This window comes from Equus przewalskii, chromosome 25 (genome assembly GCF_037783145.1).
Source record: "Equus przewalskii isolate Varuska chromosome 25, EquPr2, whole genome shotgun sequence".
In the NCBI taxonomy this organism is placed as follows: Eukaryota; Metazoa; Chordata; class Mammalia; order Perissodactyla; family Equidae; genus Equus; species Equus przewalskii.
The window spans coordinates 21,960,459-21,981,485 of record NC_091855.1 but is presented as its reverse complement, the minus strand read 5'-3'; the positions used below and the strand labels follow the sequence as shown (position 1 = coordinate 21,981,485).

At 51.3% G+C, this 21,027-nt stretch overlaps 1 protein-coding gene across 3 annotated transcripts in view; it reads right to left on the bottom strand.

The window, feature by feature from the left end:
- Window positions 1-11,580: 11,580 nt before the first annotated feature.
- The window catches only part of CIPC (CLOCK interacting pacemaker), an 18,752-nt gene continuing 9,305 nt past the window's right edge, over window positions 11,581-21,027 (bottom strand). For all 3 annotated transcript variants that reach the window (XM_008536405.2, XM_070594298.1, XM_070594297.1), the window contains exons 3-4: window positions 18,161-18,330; window positions 11,581-15,135 (exon numbers count right to left, since the gene is read on the bottom strand). In XM_008536405.2, the coding sequence (XP_008534627.1) occupies window positions 14,248-15,135; window positions 18,161-18,330 (1,058 nt within the window). In that variant the 3' untranslated portion in view covers window positions 11,581-14,247. The remainder of the gene's footprint in view (window positions 15,136-18,160; window positions 18,331-21,027) is intronic.

Sequence of the window (21,027 nt, the reverse complement as noted above, 5' to 3'; positions counted from 1 at the left end):
TCCCCCTCCGCTATAACGAAGAAGCCAGTCCTCAGGTCCCAGGGGCCATCTTATAGCCAGTCTCCTTCCCTAAGAACATGGTTGTCCCTGTCACTCCATGCATTTGGTTCCCCAAATGCCCTGGCTCCTCTTTGTACCCTGTGGCCTTCAAATGGCCTCATTGCTCCCCCTTGTCCCCTCCTGTCCTGCCTCTGGGCATGCTCTCAGGGATACTTGGAGGCAGCCCATCCTGCTGGGGACAAAAAACGGGGATGGTCAGGGAACAAGGATGCATTGCTTTTGCCTTGTCTGAGATGCTTTAGAGATGAGGCAGAGCTTGGAGCTGATCGCCAGCCAGGGCAAGCCTGCTGGTGGGGCAGGGGGTGTCTGAGGTAGCTTAGCTGCTCCTGATGTCGGCCTCTGCCTCTGCCTCCATTTCTCTCTCTGAGGGTGGTGCTGAGCCAGCTCCTCCATCCACTCCTCAAGCATTCAATGACGCCAAATCAATGTTAGGCATGATGCCAAGAACCAGGAAGGCAAAGATGAATGAGACTCATTACCTGATCTCGGGAGCTCACAGGGAAGAGAATCAATGGCAGACGAATGTGGTTCAGTGGCATGAGAACGCTGATGGGAGGGAGAAGGACAGGGTGCTATGGATGCCCAGAGGAGGGCACACACTCAGCAGCGGGTAGGCTGGAAGACTTCCCAGGGAAGGCGACATCAGGGTCACAGAGGATGAATAGGAGTTGGCCAGACAGAAAAGTAGGACCGTGGAGTGGGGTGGGAGGGGTCATGAAGAGGTAGGTCCGCAGGTGATTTGTGGGCATCGCAGTCTCCATTTAGAGTGATGGGGGCACAAGTAGGCACCCTGCAGCCACAGTGGGAGAAGACCTTAGTCCTCAGGCCATGCTCCCCATGGACCCTGCCTCCTTCCTCTGATCACTTCTTACAAAACCTAACTCACCCTAGCTCAAGGTGTTCCACTTGGGTGAGTCAATCACGAACTGACATCTAGTTTTTCTAAACAATCAGCACCGTCCTCCAGGTTGGAGACCAAAGGCAGAGGGTCACATTCATTCCCCAGGGATTCAGCCTGACGCTGCTGGAGAGCTCAGCAGGGAGTGTAACCGCAGGCCCTTCAGGATCAGTTCAACTGACTCCATCTTAACAGAGCCATTAAGAGTGGTCTTTCAGGAACTGAAACCCCTTGTCCAGTTCAGGCCAGTTAAGACCATCAACCCATCAACTGGGCCTGCAGCTATACTCGATAAGGGCCTTTTTGATGTCAAGAAGGTAAAAATTCCACCCTCAGGTCATGGGAATGCCGCCATTTTGTGAACATGCGTCCTATGAAGAGCCATGAAGCTTGACTACGTTTGCGCAGAGCATCAATTACCTCACTTCTCCTTACTTTCAACCATCTATTCCCACACTTCAGACCACCTTGCCCTCCACCCATGAACACCCCCTAGTCCTCATTTTTGGGGAAGCGGATCTGAGATGGATTCTCCTGCCTCCTTATTTGGCCACCTTGTGATTAAATTCTTTCTCTTTGCAAACTGATCATCTCGTCATCTCGGTGATTCGCATAATCGTGTGGCAGGCAAAAATGAAGCTGGGTCGGCAACAGGAACATCAGAGATCTCTGGACCTCTCTCTGAGCCCACAGAGGGGCCTCGGGGACTCCCCACCACTCCTTCCTTCCTGCACCGCCTCAGCAAACGGGGTTGAAGGAAACTGTTTTTACGAAGATGGCTTCCAGGAACTAGAGTAAACTTGAAAGGCTAAAATCCTGAAATGTAGGGATGACCTTTCATGATGTTCAATCCCCATCCTGACTGGCGAGGCCAGCGTCCCCGATGTGGCCCTCTGCACCCCGGTGGGCATGCCATCACATGTCTTTTCCTTTAGCCTAGGCCTCTCCCAGCCCCCCTACATCCCACATCTCCACGGGGCCTTTCCTCAGCTGGTCCAGCCCCCGGGGGAGTCTCCCCCTACGCCCGACAGTTCTCCTGACTCACTCTCTCCTGTGTGGGTTTCATCTCCCAACGCTACTGTCAACATTGGAATCCGGCTTCCCCCATACCTAGCACGTAGTGTAGCATACTGACACTATTGTTGAAGCAATAATTCTACTACGAGTAATAATGATCAGCGTTTACTGACCATTCACGACATGCCAGGCCCTTGTCATACACACATGTAACCTACATTAACTACTTATTCCTTATAGCAACCCCTTGAAGTATACTATGTTATTACCCCTATATATAAGAAACTGAGGCACAGAGAGGTTACATAACTTTCCCAAAGCCTTGCAGCTAATAAGTGGCAGAGGTGGGATTCGAACCCCGGCTGCCTGCTGCTGAGTTTATCCTTTTAAACTAGACAATAGGCTATCTTTCCATCATGGACACTTGTACACACCCAATCAATTCCCTGCTGAAAAGTAACAAGGAGTGGAGTTCTCACTCATTAATTCATTGATTGACAGATTCATTCAACACTAATGCCTAGTTTATTGAGCCCCTGCTATGCATCAGGCACCGGCTGAGACAGAGAAAGCAACCAGGCTCAGCCTCTGTCCTCACAGAACTGACAGTCAGCTGCTTACGGTGACTGTGCAGGTGAGAACAGGCTGGCTTCATGGCCTATGTGATTCTGATCCCTCCCACACTGATGTTTATGGGGGCAAGTTGCCCTGGATGGAGCAGCTTCTTCTGGAGGCTGATGGCAGAGGTCTGAGGACAGTCCAGGCTGGGGACCCTACCCCAGGGCTCGAGGATGATGCCTAGCCAGGGAAGGAGGTCTGAGCTGCTTCTGGGCCGCTGACCTGCCAGGCAGCGTCAGGGTGCCTGCAGGAGGTGGACACCCACTGCCAGAAGGCAGAACACAGCTGGGCACATCTGCTCCCGCCCCTGGAGACCAGGGCAGGGGGGCACCAAAGACCCCAAAATGGAGTGGACTCTGAGGAGAACATCTCCAGAGCTCAACTACGACACAGAAGAGGGAAGCCTCCGGGGGAGCCAAAGTGCTGGCTGGTGAGGCGGGACCACATGTTAACGCCCCCCAGTGAAGGCAGCCATGGGGCAAAGCTGTGCAAGCAGCGAGCAGGGCACTGACCCGGAACCCTGAGCCCAGAGCAGCGGAGAGGCGGCACTGTGAGGCCTTCCAGAGAGGAGCAGCCCCTGCATGGGCTCCCCCCGAGAGTCCCTGTCCCCCTAGCCCCTTTCTGGCCTGCTTGTGATGCCCGAAATCCCCACCATTAGTATCTCCTTAGAAATAGCATTGACCCCACAAACTCCTCCTTCCCAATTCTAGGATTTGCTTGAGCTGCCTGCTTTTTCCGCCTGACAGCTGGCTGAGAGTCGGGCCAGAAGCGTCTGAATGGGGGATTTTAGAGAGGAGGGGAGAGTGGCGTCCAAGGCTTGGGGACCCTGCATGAGCCGTGGGAGGGGGGCCAGCCTGGGAAACCTCCCCACAGCTTGGGGCAGGAGGAGGAGGGCAGGAGCCAGGCCTCGGATGGGCAGAACTGAGCAGGGGGGTGCTCACAAAGCTCCGCCCGGAAAGTGGCATCTTGGAAAAATCACCACACTGTGAGTCCAGAGGGCCCAGTGGTTCTGCCCTGAGTCCCTGTGTGACCCTGGGCAGGTCACTACCATCCTTGGACACTGGACTCAGACTTAGCAAGCACTGGACGCTCTTAGCCCTCAAAGGGTATATTGTTTGAATGACCCCCTCCCCAATGGGTAAGTGCATTCTACTTTGCCACAGACTCCACCCCTCCCCACTGTACAACACAGAACTGCCCACCATCTTCCTCTGCCAGTTGGGTCCCTGGAAGCTTCTGAATTTGTGACCCTGGACAGGCTAAGCTTCTTGAGAGCTGGGTTCTAGCGCCAACTATGCCCCAGATATGCTGTGTGATGTGCCACAGGCTACTGGGCGTGGCCTGGCAAATCTTCCACCTAGCATTGTGCTGTGGACAGTGGGGGAGAAGACAGGAATAGCGCTTAAGAGAAAGAGCAGTGAGGGATATGACCACAGAATTGGAAAGACGAGAGGTGAAATGACACGAATCTGATTTTGTTGGATTCCGAGCCAGCAGAGGTCACCAGCGGTAGGGGCAGGGCTGTTGCTGCTTGGCTCAGACTGCAAAGATTGCTCGGACGTCCAGGTGGAAAGAGAGCCAGGAGCCCCCAGGAGGGACGCCGGGGCGGCGGCCAGCTGAGCGAGCAGCGAGGCCCATCCACCTGAGCGCGCCTGGCAGCCGAGGCCGCGAGTTCCCTCGCATGTGCTGGGTAATTAACCAACAGGAGCGGAGCGGGCCGGGCGGGTGGGGCCCGACGGCTCGCGGAGAAAGGATTTAATTAGCAACTCTTTCAGGAGAGAAAATTAAATTACAGGAAACAATGGTGCACTCCGAGGAACACGAACCCCCTAAACCGACTCCTCAGACCCCCGCGCGCGCCAGGGCCGCAATTCCACAGCCGGGGCCCCACCCCGTGGGACTCGGGCCGCGCGTGGCTGGGTGTCAGCAGCGGCTTGAGCTGCGCGTCCCCGTCGCGCGCGGCATCCCCGGCACCTGCCAGCGCCCGCTGCCGTGGCTCCGCTCCGCCGGAAGGGGGCGCCGCCGGGCCGCGCGCCCGGCTCTCCTGGCGCCTGGGCTCCGCGGGCAAAGCTGGGGGCGCCCGAGAGGACCTGGGGCGAACTAGCCCCCCCCGGGACCGGAGTTGCTGTAGCGTTTCTTGCCTCGCCGAGCCACAGAGGGCTTCAGGGATCAAAGGGCAAGATCTGGGACCCAGACTCGTGCTGCTAATAGTGGTCTGACCCGAGACTCACCTATGCGTCAGAAAAGCGGAAAACACAGGCGTGATCTCAGAAAATGGGGTCAGGGAGTGCCAGCACAGGGCAACCTTATCCACTCCCCGGTCGCCGACCCGGCCCCTGTGCTTCACCTCCTGGGAGGTCCTTAGCGCTCACCACCTGGCTGTCACCTCTGCCGACCCTCCGCAGGCACCGCTACCACCTGATAGTATTTTTATTTCTAACAACAGAGACCATTCTTGAGCTCTTGCTAAATCCAGGCCACGTGGTGAGTACTTGGCCTGCGGAAATTCACTGAGTTATGACCACAGCCCTGGGCCTGTGATTAGTCCAGATCTGCAGAAGAGGAAACCTGAGCTCAGAGAGGCGGAGGAAGTCACCCAGGAACACACAGCTGCTGACTGACATTCACATCCCATTGGCCTCTGAGCTCTTCTCCAGCCGGGGAGCATCCACTTTTGATCCCTAGTCCCTAATACAGAGCCTCCACATAATCGGTCCTCAGTAAGGATTTGTCCAATGAATGGCAGGTGTTTCCTTGTTTGTCGTGGGCAGGGGTGGGTGCTACTAGCTGAGCAGCTGTGCGGATGTGATGGTGTGTGTACAACACCTGGAACAAGCTGGACCACTGTAAGCATCTCGTAAAAGCTGGTGCCAATGCCTCTCACACTTGACAGTGTGTGAGCATCACCTGGGGATCTGGGAAAAATGCTGATTCTGAGTCAGTGGGGCCTATGATTCTGCGTTTCTAACAAACTCCTGGGGGGTGGCAATGCTACTGATCACACTTACGGTACTGTGCCAGGCTAGTCTCTCCTCCCACCCTCCCCAATTCCAATCCGGAGATAGGGAGCCATTGCAGCAGTTCTCAGCCTTGTCTGCACATTTGCAATCACCTGAGGAGCTTTAAAAATTACTGATGGGGGTGGGATGCAGGAGGTCCTGCCTCCCAGAGAATCTGATAGAATTGGTCTGGGTGTGGTCTTGGCATAAGGATTTTAAGAGCTTCCCAGAGGCTGCCAAGGCTAGAACAGCTGTAGTGAAGGTGCCTGAGGCGGGCAGTAATGTGAACAAGGAGGTCAGAGAAAGTTCCCCTGATCCAGGCAGGGGTGGAGGTCAGATTGTGCAGGAGACTGGAGGCTGGGCCACCGCTAGGAGGCTGGGCCGGGTGTGAGACGAGGGATCCTAGCTAGGGTGGGGCCGACCACCCATGCTCCTGCCTCCTCAATAGCTCCCCACCCCCTGATTGTATAGCCCCAAAGAGGGGTGAAGCCTGGGACCAGCTGGAGAGAGCATGCTTACCAAATACTCTGCAGGGTGTGCACTAAGGAGGGGCTGGGTTCTGGGTGCGGCAGGGTGCAGGAGGCAGGTGGGGAGCTCGGCTGATTGGCTGCTCACAGCCTGTAAATACAAAGTGAAAGGCTGACCTTGGACCGAAACCAGGGCAGCTGTCCCCCCCCCCCGCCCCCCCGGCTTCTTGAAGGGCTGCACAATCTTACAATTACTGTTTACTGAGCACCCACCATGTGGGGCCACTATACTGGACACTTTATATACCATGGCTCACTAATCTTTTCTTTTTTAAAGATTTGCACCTGAGCTAACAACTGTTGCCAATCTTTTTTTTTTTCCTGCTTTTTTTCTCTTCAAATCCCCCTGGTACATAGTTGTATATTTTAGTTGTGGGTCCTTCTAGTTGTGGCATGGGGGACGCCACCTCAACATGGCCTAATGAGTGGTGCCATGTCCGCCCCCAGGATCCGAACCCTGGGCCGCAGAAGCAGAGCGCATGAACTTAACCACTTGGCCAGGGGGCTGGCCCCATTTTTTTTTTTTTGCAATAATCTTTTAGAGCAGAAAGTAACCTAACAAATGGGGAAACAAGGCCCCAGGAGGTGACAGAACTTGCTCGCATCACATAGAAACCAGATCCAGGTCCACAGCCGTGACATTTCCAGCTCACCGCGATGCCTCTGCTCAGGCTCTGCTCTGGCTGAAACGCTGCTCCCCTTCCTCTCAGCTTATCTAAACTCCACCATGCGCCAGGGCTGAGCTCAAATCTCCACTCGCCTGGAGCTCCTGTCGAGGTCTTGGCAAGCTCCTGCAGCTCTGGTCTGTGGCTGGCCTTGGCACCAGGCCACACTACCTCCCTTGCTTTCCCTGTGACTCACGTCTCCTGGCTCAGCGGTGAGGGCTCCAAGGCTGGGACCACACGTGTCTTTCTGGACGCCCTGGGCCTCAGAAAGTGTTTGGCGTTGCCAAGGCTGGGACTAGGGTGAGGCGAGCAAAGAGCTTACGATGCAAAACTGAAGGAGGTGCTCACGCTTGGGGTCGTGCAAGGGCTTCTGAGGCAGCGGGGTGGGGAGGGGGGCTGCTGAGCAAAGCAGAGGAGGCTGCTGTTGTGGGTGAGCTCAGACGGCTGAAGGTGAGTCACCCAACAGGATAATCCACTTCGGAGAGCTCTCTCCTAGTGTGCCTGGGCGTTGGGGTGAGCCTACCAACTGATTAATATGTTGTGCCTTTACCAACCCTTCTGTTCTCAACTAGTAGTTTCACATGAAGAGCTCCTGCCCTAAGATGCTAAACCCAAAGGTTATCAAAATGTTTGACGTAAAAATAGAAGTGAGTAGGACGTGTCACCTTGCCTAGGCTCACACATCCACCTTCAGACGTGTAAGACCTAGTGGGACCCGGACCATCAAAGGGGCAACTGACCAATTGATGGTCATTGCCACCTTCCCGCTAGAATGAAGCAGGGACCTTGTCTATTTCCTTTATCACTCTCCACCCTACAACCAGGTCAGCAGCGGTGTTGACAACTTTATGTATCTGTTACCCTGAAGTGACAATAACAGTGTCTTAGTCAGGTAAGCTTCAGGAATCATTAAAACTTTCAGAAGTAGAAATGATTAAGGTTTGAAAATAACACAAATTTTGATGGATTGGGGGGAATGGGGGTGAAAAACCGAGCAGTGAGGACCCCATGTGTGAGGATGCCTGGGGCTGACCTGTGCCATCAGGTGCCTGCCCACCTCTGACCCTGTGGGTCCCAGAGCCCTTTTTCCCCTCAATTGAAAAATAGTAATCAGTGTGGCAGAGACATTTACCACCCAGGGCGTGCTCTCCCACATTTCCAAGTCCCCTGCAGTTGGCGGGGCCAGGAGGCCAGTCCTGTCACTGTTGGCCCAATCTGACTAGTATAATCAGCAACATTAGTCACTGACTAGCAGCTTCGCAGAGTAACTGATGCTTGGAAAATGCATCCAGAATGAGAGCAGCATATACTGCGAAATACATCTTCACGGACAAACATCAATTCGAAGGCTTTAAAGAAAGGCTTTCACCTTAAAGTTATCCTGGGCCCTCGGCCTGCTGGAGCGCCAGGACCTGTGAAAGCATGCTGTCTAAACCATGCCTGTAACCGTGTCCTCAGCTGTGGGATCCTGGGCTGTTTGGCAGCTCGCTGCCCTTGGTGTGTTTTGCTTAAGGGCACACTTATTTGCATTTGCCGAGCAGCCCAGTGACAAGCAAGGAGAAGCCCAGAAGCCTAGATGGAGAACAGAGGGGAGTCAGAATTCAACATTTGCTAGGAGGACCACTCAACCTCCAGAGCCAGGCTCTCCTGTGTCTGTTAAATATGATGCAGGGCCTGCGGGGGCTGCAGTGTTTTATTCGTGTGTTATCTTTAAGCTTCTTCTCTTCCCCTGACTTGGGGGCAATTTATTAATTTGTACGAGGGTGACAGAGGTGGCACTCTCGCCCCAGCTCTCTGTGGGGGTATTATTACAGTTTTACCATTCCTGAGTAGTAGCACGTCTTGGTTTTTCGGCCAGACCCCGGGAGCTGCCACGTTCTCAGCCCCGCACGAAGGGCGGGGCTCCAGGCCCAGCACTCCCAGCTGCCCAGCCGGGGGGCAAAGGCTTGTGGGCGCCCCTGGGGAACCGAGGCCTGGTCTGCTCTTTACAGAGACATTCACCAGAATTAACGAGCACCCCCTCCAAAGCCACTGCAATTCCTGAGTCTTTACGAAAATTAAAGGCAGCTATTTTTACCCTCATGCTCTGAAGCCACTCTGAAGGCCTCGCTCCAAACACTAACCACTCAGCCCGCCTGGCCCTCACGCGGGCTGCCTCGGGATCCTGCTCTCAGCGTTTATGCCTCTTCCTTCCCTAACAGCTTCCACCCACTCGCTGTGTTAAGTTCGTACTCCACAGGCTTTTCTCTCTTTCTCGTGCATCTTCTCCAGCTGCTGTAATTTGAGGAAGGAACCATACAGACTGTTCTTTCAAGCAAGTCTCTAATGTCTTGCATAACCATCCTTCAGAAAGAGAAAGAGACAGGAGAGCCACGTGTTCCAAGAACGGAGGAGGAATTCTGAGAGGAAGATGCCTAAGTGGGCCCACAACTCCAGGGACCCACAGAATATCTTCTCCCAGGAAGCCAGTCAAAGGCTGGGTTGAGGTTTGCTCTCTTTCCATTGGTTGTAAATGAGATTTTGGGAGAAGACAGTCAATTATTTCAAGCAAATGACAACCCTTAAGGGGCGGAATGCCATCACTTGAATTCCCTCTCCGGGCTTGTGTGCAGGGAGGCTGCCTTGCTCGGTGGAGCAATTTTTAAACACTTTAGAGACATCATTTTCTCGCAGCTCACCATAATCTCTGGGTGTCAAGTGGACAGCAAGGATTACTCCCCTCCTCTTATGACAAAAGAAACTGAGGTATCGGAGATACAGGTGCTCCCTGCCGCCCGCTTCTCCCCAGCAATTCTGAGTGCACTGTCTCACCCAGGCAGACAGCTTCCCATCTCTCCTCTCTCTTCCGGCGTGGATGAAAGGTGATACCCAGGAGGCTGGGACCAGAATAAAGTCCTCACCAAGTACCACCGCATCTACGTGGTCTGTGACTGTTTACCTCAAAAATAATGGTAAATCGGGGCCTGCCCGGTGGCGCAGCGGTTAAGTTCGCACGTTCCGCTTCTCGGCGGCCCGGGGTTCGCTGGTTCGGATCCCGGGTGCGGACATGGCACTGCTTGGCAGCCATGCTGTGGTAGGCGTCCCACGTATAAACTAGAGGAAGATGGGCACGGATGTTAGCTCAGAGCCAGGCTTCCTCAGCAAAAAGAGGAGGACTGGCAGTAGTTAGCTGAGGGCTAATCTTCCTCCAAAACAACAACAACAACAACAACAACAACAAAATAATGGTAAGTCAACCCAAGAGGCTCCTTACAACACACACAGAAGCATCTTCCCTGGTTGCAGGGAGAGAAATCTGGAAGGAAATAAAAGCTGATTGACCTACTGTCCAAAGTAGAAAACCAGTTACATCCTTCATTTCAGATGAAAGGAAAGAGCTGTTAGCAGCTGACTGACTAGGAAAGGACATGATTCAGCTCCAAATTATTCTCCTTTGGGGCTAATAATTGTTTGAGAGCAGTCTGTTATATGGGAATTAGTGAATCCATGTTAGCTGCAACCAGGTAAGAAAGGCAAAGCCAAGGCAGACTGGCCGAACGCCTCTCCCAGAGTCCCATACAGTAAGTTAAAGGCCGGCAGAGTACTGTAACACACCGCCACGTAACCAGAGCGCTCGGAACCTACTCTCAGGCACCCCAGGTTTTTAAAAAATTTAATCTGTTTATTTTATAGCTCACCTGTAACACAGCTATAGATCTTACAAACAGATGGAGCTGGGATGAACCACAGACAGAACCAATTCCAATTCTTCATTACTCAGCTGAGAGGAGTGACACCTAGAGGGGGTCAGTGACTTATCCAAAGTCACCAGTTAGTGAGGAACAGATGCGGCAAGTGCACGCAGGTCTTAGACCCCTTCACACGGTACAGTCTGCAGTGCTGCCATAAAGACGTGGATCACACAGGCATGTCTGCGAACACGCGTCCTGGGTAGATGAGTATTTCCACGTACGGGAATCGAGCCAAGGGGCCAGGGCTACAAACTCAAGCAACTGTGCCCTGCTCAGCCCGGCCGGGGCCAGGTGTGTGCCTTGCTGCTCTGGGGTCCCTCTTGTGGAAGGATGGCGCTCTTTCAGGAGGGACCTTCTCTAGCCACCTTTACTCATTTTTATTTCATCTTGATGGACTTACGGCCATATTTTTAAAAGTTACTTAGAAAATTGTGTAGCACAGAAATAATGCTGTAAGAACTCGACTATGGCAACCCTTTAGACCTTTAAATGAGGGTAAGCTTTTTATTTCTGCAGTGTCTTAAAAGTCCCGGGAGGGCGTCCTGGCTGGCTCGGGGAGCAGGAGGACTCCAGGCATCTCCCCCCAGGCATCTCCCCGCTCAGCGGCTCTAGGGGAGGATTGACGAGGAGGAGCAGAGCGTTGGCAGGGTGGCAGTCAACTCCAAGCAGCCTGGAGGAAGGCAGGGACATGTGCCTGCTAAGGACCTTCCTGTGGTACACAGAACTGCACCTAATGTGGCTTTAGTTTATCCCAGGAGACAAACTCCACTTGTGAAATTGTCAGATCCGATGGAAGAAATCATTGGATTGTGTCCTCCTCTCACTCCTCCCAACCTCCCCCGTCCGAACCTCCAAGCCTCCAGGGACCCGGACGGCTCGCCCACCTGCAGTTCCTGTCAGGACACTGGTCAAAGGCTGAAGGAGGCATTTCCATGAGTTCAGTATCTCAGCCCAACATTCCCAAAGGACGTGAGTACACAGGTTTGAAACTTAAATCGAGTCAAATATTTACTCTAGATTTCACTTAGTATTTTTAAGCAGTTATAAAGCAAAAAGGCCCAATAGTTTTCAAGTAAGTGACTTTTATTTTTCTCTGACATTTCACAGTCAATTTCTACAAAACTTCATACTTCTCCAAAAGAATTCACATTTGGTAAATAAATCTCTATCCTAAAGAATTCATAGCAGGAAAAACACTTCAATATGTGCACGAGAGTTACTTTTCTGAAGGAGTCATAGTAGAAAAAAGTCAGACAATACTATAATGAATAAAAAGCAATGAGAGTGTAATAAATTACAAACGTCATTAAACTCCATTCCCATAGCCAATTCAACCCGCAGCTTTTTCTAGATGTGTTTCAACACTGCCAACAAGATCTGCCAGGAGTTCTCCTGAGGGTTGGTGTGTGCTAAGAACGCCTTCTCACCTCAGAACGCGGCAGCTCCGCCACAGCGCGCGACACCAGACCAGAGCATGCACTGCCAAGACCAGTCCTACTTACAGCCTGTGCAGCCAGCCGACCTTCCTGCTCAACCCCGACGCTCCTCCGTTTGCCGATCTGGCTTCTGGCCCCAAACGTCTGCTAGCCTCAGTGGATCTCACCTTCCAAGATCTAGCTTCTCTACTTGGCTCCTTCTGCTAACAGCTCCTCCAGGGAAAGAACACCCATGCTAACAGCCTAGATGGGCTTCCGCACCAGCTTACAAGTTCAGCAAAGAGCCGGCGGGGGCGGACTGGGGGCGCTGCTTCTCCCTGCCCCTCAGCAGTGAGGAGCAATGACGGCTTTCATCATCTTTTACTGTGACAGGAAGGGAAACGGCAAACCTTAATCTAGGAAGAAGCGGCCAAGAGGCACAGAGCGCCACAGAGGGTTTTCCGATGGAATAAATTTGGTTCTCAGCAAGTGTGTGCAGATTTTTGACACTCAGTAAGGCTCATGACTGGTGCCCAGGCTGTTCTGAATGCACCTGTCTCCAGAGCTTTCCTGCCAAACATATTCTGCCAAAAAGGAAGCTTCCTCGCATGGTGCGCAGAGCAGAGATGCTGTGGTACCCCAGAGAGTCGGGGGGGCACGGGGAGTGGGCCAAGGGCAGACTGTTCCAAGGAGCTGCGTCTGCTTAGCGACATACTCGCTCCGATCCCTCAGACTCTTTCAGAAAGCCAATGGCAGATCACTACTATCCTACAGCGACCAGGAGCATCTCGGGATTTTTATTACCATCTCGAACTGTTTATTTCTAAATCGGTCCGATCTAAATCATACACAGTTGAGAACAAAGTGCAGGCAACCTGCCTACATCAGAGTTACAACTACCTAGTAAATACGAGCGTTAGCTTCTGGCCTTGGTAGAATTTCAAGAAGATTTTCCTTGGAGAAAAGATGAGGCTGGTCATACAGAACTTCTTATTAAGGTAATTTGTACAAAGATTTTCAAGAGGATGAGATTTTAGAATAAGAGGATAGAAAGTGTGAAACAATACCACTTAGAAATCTAAGCAGTTTACCTTTACAAGGAAGCTGGAAGAATGTGTACCATCTGGAAATTCTCATCAGATTCTCCATTTCTAGATGAACTTCACAGAACCAACACTATCCCTCTGGCTTTGCTGCCAAAATCCAATGCAAGACACAAACGCGACTCGCACAACAGCCGCTCCACGTCACCACGCACCGCACGGACACGTGGAAACTTCGGGTGTGAAGAGAAAACGGATAAGAACGCTTTCCAATTTTTTGTGGACTTATATTTCATAACCTCAGGATGACTTTAATTCCAAGTTTATCAGGCATCATAATCACTTCTTTCCCTTTATAAAAACAAAAGTAAAACAAAGGGGGCAGAAGAGGGTTAACTTACATTACACTCTCAGGAACCAGGAAGCCATCTTTAAGATTTTCATACATAAAACAGGTTGCATTGTCCCAAAAGAAGAAAGGGAAAGAAGGCATAAATTACCAAAATCTTCCGGCTCCTGACAAGAGATGCCGGCCCTGTCTGCTTTCTCAGACTCTAAGTCAGAAAAGCAACTCATCAACTGTAATTCCAGATGGTACTGAATCCATTCCACACTTAAAAATCTGAAGGATTCTGCCCACCAGTTTAAGTGAAGAGAAGCCTGGCTTGTGACTAAGGTGTAGAGTCAGACGGTACAGCCCTTTCCCCTTGACTTCCACGTCTAAGAAAACAAAGCTTTAAGTGATTAAGTGCTGGCACCCCCAGCCCAACCTGTGCCCAAAGCACTTCAGGTTTCACCCAAACGCACTGCCTCTTATTTTCCTCTGTGACTAAGACGTTCAAGGGCAGAGCCATGAAGGGATCCTTAAGTCACCTACTCCCTGGCTTGACAGGTGCCGCTCTGTACATTCATCCGTGTCACTCACCCTTGATCACAGTGAGTGGGTGGGATGGTGGGAGGTGACAGCTGGAAGAGCCCCACACAGTCATCTCTCCTCCTCTGCCCTGTGAACCATCTAAGTGCCTGAAGGCTAGGGAAAAGGAACTTGAGGACACTCCGAATCTGAGGTCCTCAGTGGAACAGAGACATAGTAAACTGTGCATAGACCACAGGTTAAGACAGCAGCCAGGTACTGGCATGTGGCTTCATACGTGAACTGCTGAATAGTTTAAGTTTAGAAGGAAAGCTCTTACATAAGTTTCAGGAAATGGGAATAAGATAACAGCAAAAGAGTTAAAGAACCACTCAAGTCACAGGAAAACGTGCCTTCTGAGCTATATGTCTGGGTGATCAGAGAGTGCTTCCAGGTCACTGCCAGCATGACTGGACCCGGATGTTAAAGACGCCTGCAGCCTGGCCCAGGCCTGAGGAGCCCTGCTCTTGGCGGCCTCTATAAACAGCTGGGTCTGCTCCTTTAGCTGGTCTAGTTCCACCTGAGTTGCCTGGTTCTGACGAATCAATTCCTTGGTTTTCAAAGTGATCTCCAGCAACCCGGACTTGTGCAGGACCACCAGGGTGTTCTGAAAGCGCCGGTGTTTGCTCTGCCGCTGCTCTGAAAAGACATCCGGGCTGCGGCAGAGGTGCTCGGCGGCCCAGAGAGGCGAGCTGTAATTAGCCGACAGCGGCGAGAGCGGGGAGCTGCTCTCTAACCCATGCAGGGTGCTGTCTGATGCGCAGACAGGACTGGCAGGGGACGCAAAGGTCAGACTGGGAGCTTTAGCCACGTGGCTGCTGGACACTGGCTGAAGAGTCTGAGGACTTCCGCCTGCCACCTGTGAGGGCACCCCCTGCAGGGCTGAGTCCTCGGCAAGCTTGGCACTGGGGGGCACGGGAGCTGGGGGCCTGGACGGCACAGCACCAGGCTTGGTCGGCTCACTGGAAGACAGGCTCGGCCCGAGTCTCTCAGCGCAGATCTTCTTCTGCGTGCCACTCTCTCCTCTCTCTTCGGGGCTGAAGCACCTTTTGCCTGGGTGTGGGGCTATTTTGGTATAGGAATTGAGAATGGGCAAGTAGTTCCTGGAGTCTGACTTTCTCTCGCCAGTGTGACATGGGCTAACAGGAGGCGGCACGGGCGGGTGCAGGAATAAGAGCTGTGGCTGCGCTGAGATGACTTCAAAGGAGGGCTGGACCGTCCACGACTGGGGCTGGGACGCGCTGCTGCCCTGAAACAAAGGGAGAAGAGCAGGTGACGCGTTACCCGCTGAAAGGACAGACGCGCGGGCTTCCGTCAAAGGAGCAAAGCAGACACGCGGACATTCACAACCATTTCAAGCACAGCGCTTCCCTCACCTAGAGGGCAGCCCTTCTCAAGAACAGGACTGGAGATGCGGCTTGAAAATCCATTTGGGTCTGACGGTGTAATTTTTTTTTTTACTTTTGCTAAGGGAAAACTGGGAGAAACATCTATTTTTATTCAAGTGCTATCATTCAGAAAAAGAAATTGTAGGTAGGTGAAGTACTGACATAGTTAAGGTCACAACTGAGGCCATAAAATAGAGATAGTAGGATTTCCTGGCACATGTTAAAATGTGCTAATCTCAAGCCTATAAGTGTGACTTCACCCCAAAGTCTATCTCCATTTACTTACATCTGGAACCTCTTGTACCTGAAAACAACTTCTGATTAAAGTTACATCATGTCAGGAATCCATGGACCCCATTTCAAGGCAGGGACACCCAGCAACCATAAACCCATTCAAGAGAACCATAGCCGCCGTGTATTGCTGCTCCTACGGGCTGGCACTGTGTGACGTTCTATGTGGGCTGTCTCATTAAATCTCCATACGCCCTCATGAGGTAGTTGTCATTTCCCTTCACAAATAGGAAACTAAGGCTTGGAAAGCTGAAATAACTTGCTTTAAGTCACCAAGCTACTAAGTGATGGAGCTAGGATTCCATCCTATGTCTGACTCTAAAACCCATCGTAAACATTCTGCTGTTCTGCCTTTGTTTTATTACTCCTCAGTTAGACATTTTCATTTCTAATTAAAGCATTGATTCAGATGGAAGTCTGATAGAGAAGGGCATGGCTACTTGTCTCTAATATTTAACAGCCAGTCCAGTTCCAACTCGGTCCCAAAGATATGAGTGTAGATGAGGCTGGCAGAGAGAGCCTGGCAGAGCTTCTGCTCCTTGGTGGGGTCCTTCGATTTAGCTGAAGAAGGCTATGGACTATCTTCCACACGTGCACACCGTTTTGCACACATTTCAGCTTCCTGGACGCCTGGCTAGGAACTTTAGGCCAACTGTAAATCATCTCCTGTGCGAAGGCTGGGATGACCTGGGGAGTCCGTTCTGGAGTCCTCTTGATGTTTAAATATACTCTGGGATGTTCGTAAGCAAACAATGCCAGGCCTAGCAACTGCACTTCCCTGTCAGAGGAGATCCAAAATCAGGGTTCCTTCTAAGCAGAGATCACCTAGTCCTGCTCAGGCAGAAGCAAAACTTCAGGCTGCCCCCTGGTCACTCACACCCTAAGGGTGGGCCTACGAGGCAAACGGATCCAGAAAATATCCAGTCACTGCTTTCCCAAGATGCTCTCACTGGACTGTTCTTCCTAACGCCACTGCTCTACCCACTGCCCTAAGAGCTGCTTAGCTTACTTGTTCTAGTATGAGATTTTACAATGTATTATTCATGCTGAAATTATCTAGGGGCATACGGGACAAGATTTTAGACCTGGATAGGATCTCGGAGTCATTTCACATAAAGCCTTCATGGTAAAGATGAGGAAACTTAAGTCCATGGTGGGTAAGTAACTGTGTGCAACATCACAGTCCGGGGCAGAACTGGAACCAGACCTCAAAAGAAAAATACCTAAAACTAAGCAGCAATAAGCAAGGTCTTACACGAGATGCAGAGATTTTTTTTAAGTACATTGTTATTTTAATTCTAAAGTGTGCTGGATTCTAGCATGTGTGAAAAAACAAAACTAAACTCCTGGACTACTCCACCAGGTCAGCCCACCCCCAAGCCTCCTATCTCCTCATCAGCCCAGCAGCCTTCCCAGCTGTCTCTGTCCTGAGAATGCAGCTCCTGGAAAAGCCTCCTCAGCCCTCAGCCTGTTCTCAGCCCTCCCTCCAGAGCCGCCAGCCTCGCCTCTAACGAAGAAGGCAAGTGAGCACAGAGGCCCGAGATCAGGGGGTAGCAGCTCTGGTGGGGCCGGGACCACCAGACTTGGGCTCCATCTCACGTCTTTATTATCTCTCTTCATCTCAACAGGGAGAGCTGTGCTTCCCACTGAGATGTGATTTGCCAGGCAAAAATCTTCCAATTCTTTTCCCAAACTCCCCAGGTTGCCTTGTTGAAAATCAGTTTGTGCTCCTCAAAAATAACTAGGTAATAGTTGAAACTCTAAGGGTCCCTGTCAGGTCGCAGCCATATTCTTCCACCCAGGGTGGAGAGGTCAGCAACATAAAGCCAGACTTCAAACTTCACTAGCTTCAAGCAGCCTCCTCAGCGGACCCAGGTGAGAATGGGTCTATTTCAGAGCAAAGCAGGGAGAAGTTAAAGGTTCTTTAACCAAGTTCACATGACTGAGTTCTCGGTTTCAAACATGGGGCTTAGCTTAGATTTTCACCTAAATCTTCTTTCATAGCTAAACAACAGGGTATTCTTCAACTCCACCGCAATGCTGTGTGGACTCTGCCGGGACAGCCATCTGAAGCCAGCGAGCTGCTTTCTCACTAATGACATCAGCTTTGACTGATGACTAAGAAAGTGCTCAGAATGTGACATGAGAAACATGGAAACTGCCTCTAATCCTCAAACAAATAAATGCATCCCACATATCTAAATCCCCAGGGCAAGTCAAATTGAAAGAGAGCTTTTGTTTCCACTCTAAATTCTGCCATGTATTAGAAGGCACCACGGAAGTTATGACATTTCTGCTTGGTTCCTTTACACATCACTAAAGTGTTCTGGAGTCCCTTTGGACAGACTAGGAGTACAGAAATAAAACAGTCTTACTGTCTGGAAAACGAGAACACATGTCATGATTCTTGTATTCCTTTTTCAAGCACTGTCGGCAGTCGAAGGGAAAGCCCCCTCCCAGGAGAGAGGTGCGCCTCGCTGTGCTGCTCGTGGGCTGCTGCGAGACTCTCCCCTTGGTGGCGGTGGGGGGGCTCTGCACACAGCAACTCAGAAACTCTCACTCGCGCAGACGTTAGAAGCTATCGGGCCTGCTCACCTGTTTGACCAGCACGTTCTTCATGACGACCATGGGGGACAGTGCCGGGAAGGCACTGCTGGCCGTCTTGGAGCTCTGCCTTGGCCTGTCTTCTCGCTTCCAGCCTAAGGCGCTCAGCATGTCCTCCGACTCCATCTGCTCTGCCGAGCTCAGACATTCTGAGCTCCCATCTGGTGGGCAGAAGAATGGTTAGTTCACTCAGGCTCCAGGCTAGGGGCTCTTAACGGGGCCTCCTAGGAAGCCATGGACCCCTCGAAATTGAACGGAACATTTGTGATCTGTGTCTTTGTGAATTTTTCTGAGGAGAGGGTCTTTAGCTTTCACTGGATTCTCAATAGGATCCAAAATTATCCCTCCCACCTCAAAAGACTGAATTACTGCCCTAGGACAGCAGACTTCCTAACACTCTCACAGACAAAAGCCTGCATCAATTAGGGCTCAGTGACAGCAATCATCACCAGCTACAGGAGACAGGGGTTGAAGCCTTCAAACACAGCTCATTTCCTTCAAGAATCTGCTGTTGAAAGGGGAGGGGAGTGCGTGCAAACTGGCGCAGGGTTAAGACCTTCAGAGGCTCTGGGCACCACAAGATGTAATTATAACAAGAAGAACAAAACCAACCTCTAAACCTCAAATTGTACATCCATGCTAAAATTAGAATAGCTTCTTCTTAAGTTTTCTAATTGTAAAATTCTGGAAAAGTTCATCAAGGCTGAAGTTAAAAATGTCTTTCTTTGTTAGCCCCTCCGCCCAGTTCAGCACCTCCTTTGTTGGTGTCCTAAATGCACGTGGAGTGTGCCTGCTGGGGATCCTGCACAATGGGCGACAGACAGAGGCAAGTCTCCAACGCAAAGAAAATAAGCTTTCCTACGTGAGATCCAAGAGAAAGGACTTAATTAGCCACCTACTGGAGTCAACCGAGAGACTGCGGGAACCGCCAGTGAGGGGTCTGGTGACCCCCTAAATGCTCATCAGGAACCTCAAAGGAGCCTGGACAAGGCAGGACTGGAGCGTGACTACAACTTAAGTGAGTGCCACTGTCAACGCTTGTATTTTTTTTTTTTGAGGAAGATTAGCCCTGAGCTATCATTTGCTGCTAATCTTCCTCTTTTTGAGGAGGAAGACTGACCCTGAGCTAACATCTGTGCCCATCTTCCTCTACTTTATATGTGGGACACCTACCACAGCATGGCTTGCCAAGCGGTGCCATGTCCGCACCCAGGATCCGAACCGGCGAATCCCGGGCCACCAACGCGGAACGTGCTAACTTAACCGCTGCGCCACCGGGGCGGCCCCTCAATGCTTGTATTTAATCAGAATCTCCAGTGAGGCTTTTTAGACAGTACAGATTTTGGGGTCCTCCCCTCCATCTACTGAATTGATGTATCTGGTGCCCAGGCAGGTGGGTTTCACACAGCACCACAAGTACTAACTCAAATGTGCACCTCAAGTCACGAACCATTAGGACCAAAACAAAGGACCTCAGGAGCAGTGCAGGCCTAGTGCTGGATCTGGCTTTCTAAATGCCATTCTGCACAAAAAGGAAACCAGGGCTCCTTGGAGAAACAGCTGATTCCAAGTCTTTGGCAGGGAAGTATGAGATGAGCTGGACATCTTATTGTCTCAGAAAGCGTGGAAATGCTCAAGCACAAATGGCGACACCTCAAAAAGACACAGGAGCTATCGAGAAGTGACTCCCAGTGGGCAGATGTGGGACAATCTGAGCATCAAACTGAATTACAAAAGAACTCCAACGAATCCACAGAGATACTCAAAGAAGAGGGCAGAGCAGGGAAAGCGCTTCTGTACGAACGAATGTCCGCTAACGAAACGTACGAGGAACGACAGAAGAGATTATCACCTGTAGACCAGAAACGAGGTAACCGATTCAGGCAACGATCACCAATGGAAGCTAAACCCACTGGTCAAGAGTTTGCTGCGGACATGATAGTCACACAATCTCAAAGTATCAAACCGTAAATTACTTAACTACGAAGAGAAAAGGGTACTTTTACCATAAAGAAATCTGGTATTCGCTTACACACTACCTTAAGCAAGATCAACGAGAGCATCGCCAAGAATAAGACAAACTTAGAAGTCTGCTTATGTGTTGCAATGGGAAAGACACAGCATAAAAAACGTAGTATTCTGGTAAAAAATGTTTATCCCGGGGCTGGCCCGGTGGCATAGCAGTTAAGTTCACACACTCTGCTTTAGTGGCTAGCGGTTTTGCTGGTTCGGATCCTGGGTGTGGACTTAGGCACCACTTATCAAGCCATGCTGTGGCAGGCGTGCCACCTATAAAGTAGAGGAAGATGGGCACAGATGTTAGCTCAGGGCCAGTCCTTCTCAAAAAAATAGTTTATCCTGAGTGTTTTTCCCCCCTGAGGAAGATTAGCCTTGAGCTAACATCTGTCGCCGATCCTCCTCTTTTTGCTGAGGAAGACTACCCTGAGCTAACACCCGTGTCCATCTTCCTCTACTTTACATGTGGGACACCTGCCACAGCATGGCTCGATCCGGGGTTCGCTGGTTCGGATCCCGGGTGCAGACATGGCACCACTTGGCAGCCATGCTGTGGTAGGTGTCCCACATATAAAGTAGAGGAAGATGGGCACGGATGTTAGCTCAGGGCCAGTCTTCCTCAGCAAAAAGAGGAGGACTGGCAGTAGTTAGCTGAGGGCTAATCTTCCTCAAAAAAAAAAAAAACCCCAAAAAAAACCAAAAAGCAGTGCATCAGTCCATGCCTGGGATCCGAACTAGGGAACCTCGGGCTGTGGAAGCAGAGCACAAGAACTTAACTGCTGTGCCACCAGACGAGGCCCCTGTTTATCCTGATTCTAATAAGGGAAAACTGCCAGAAAAAT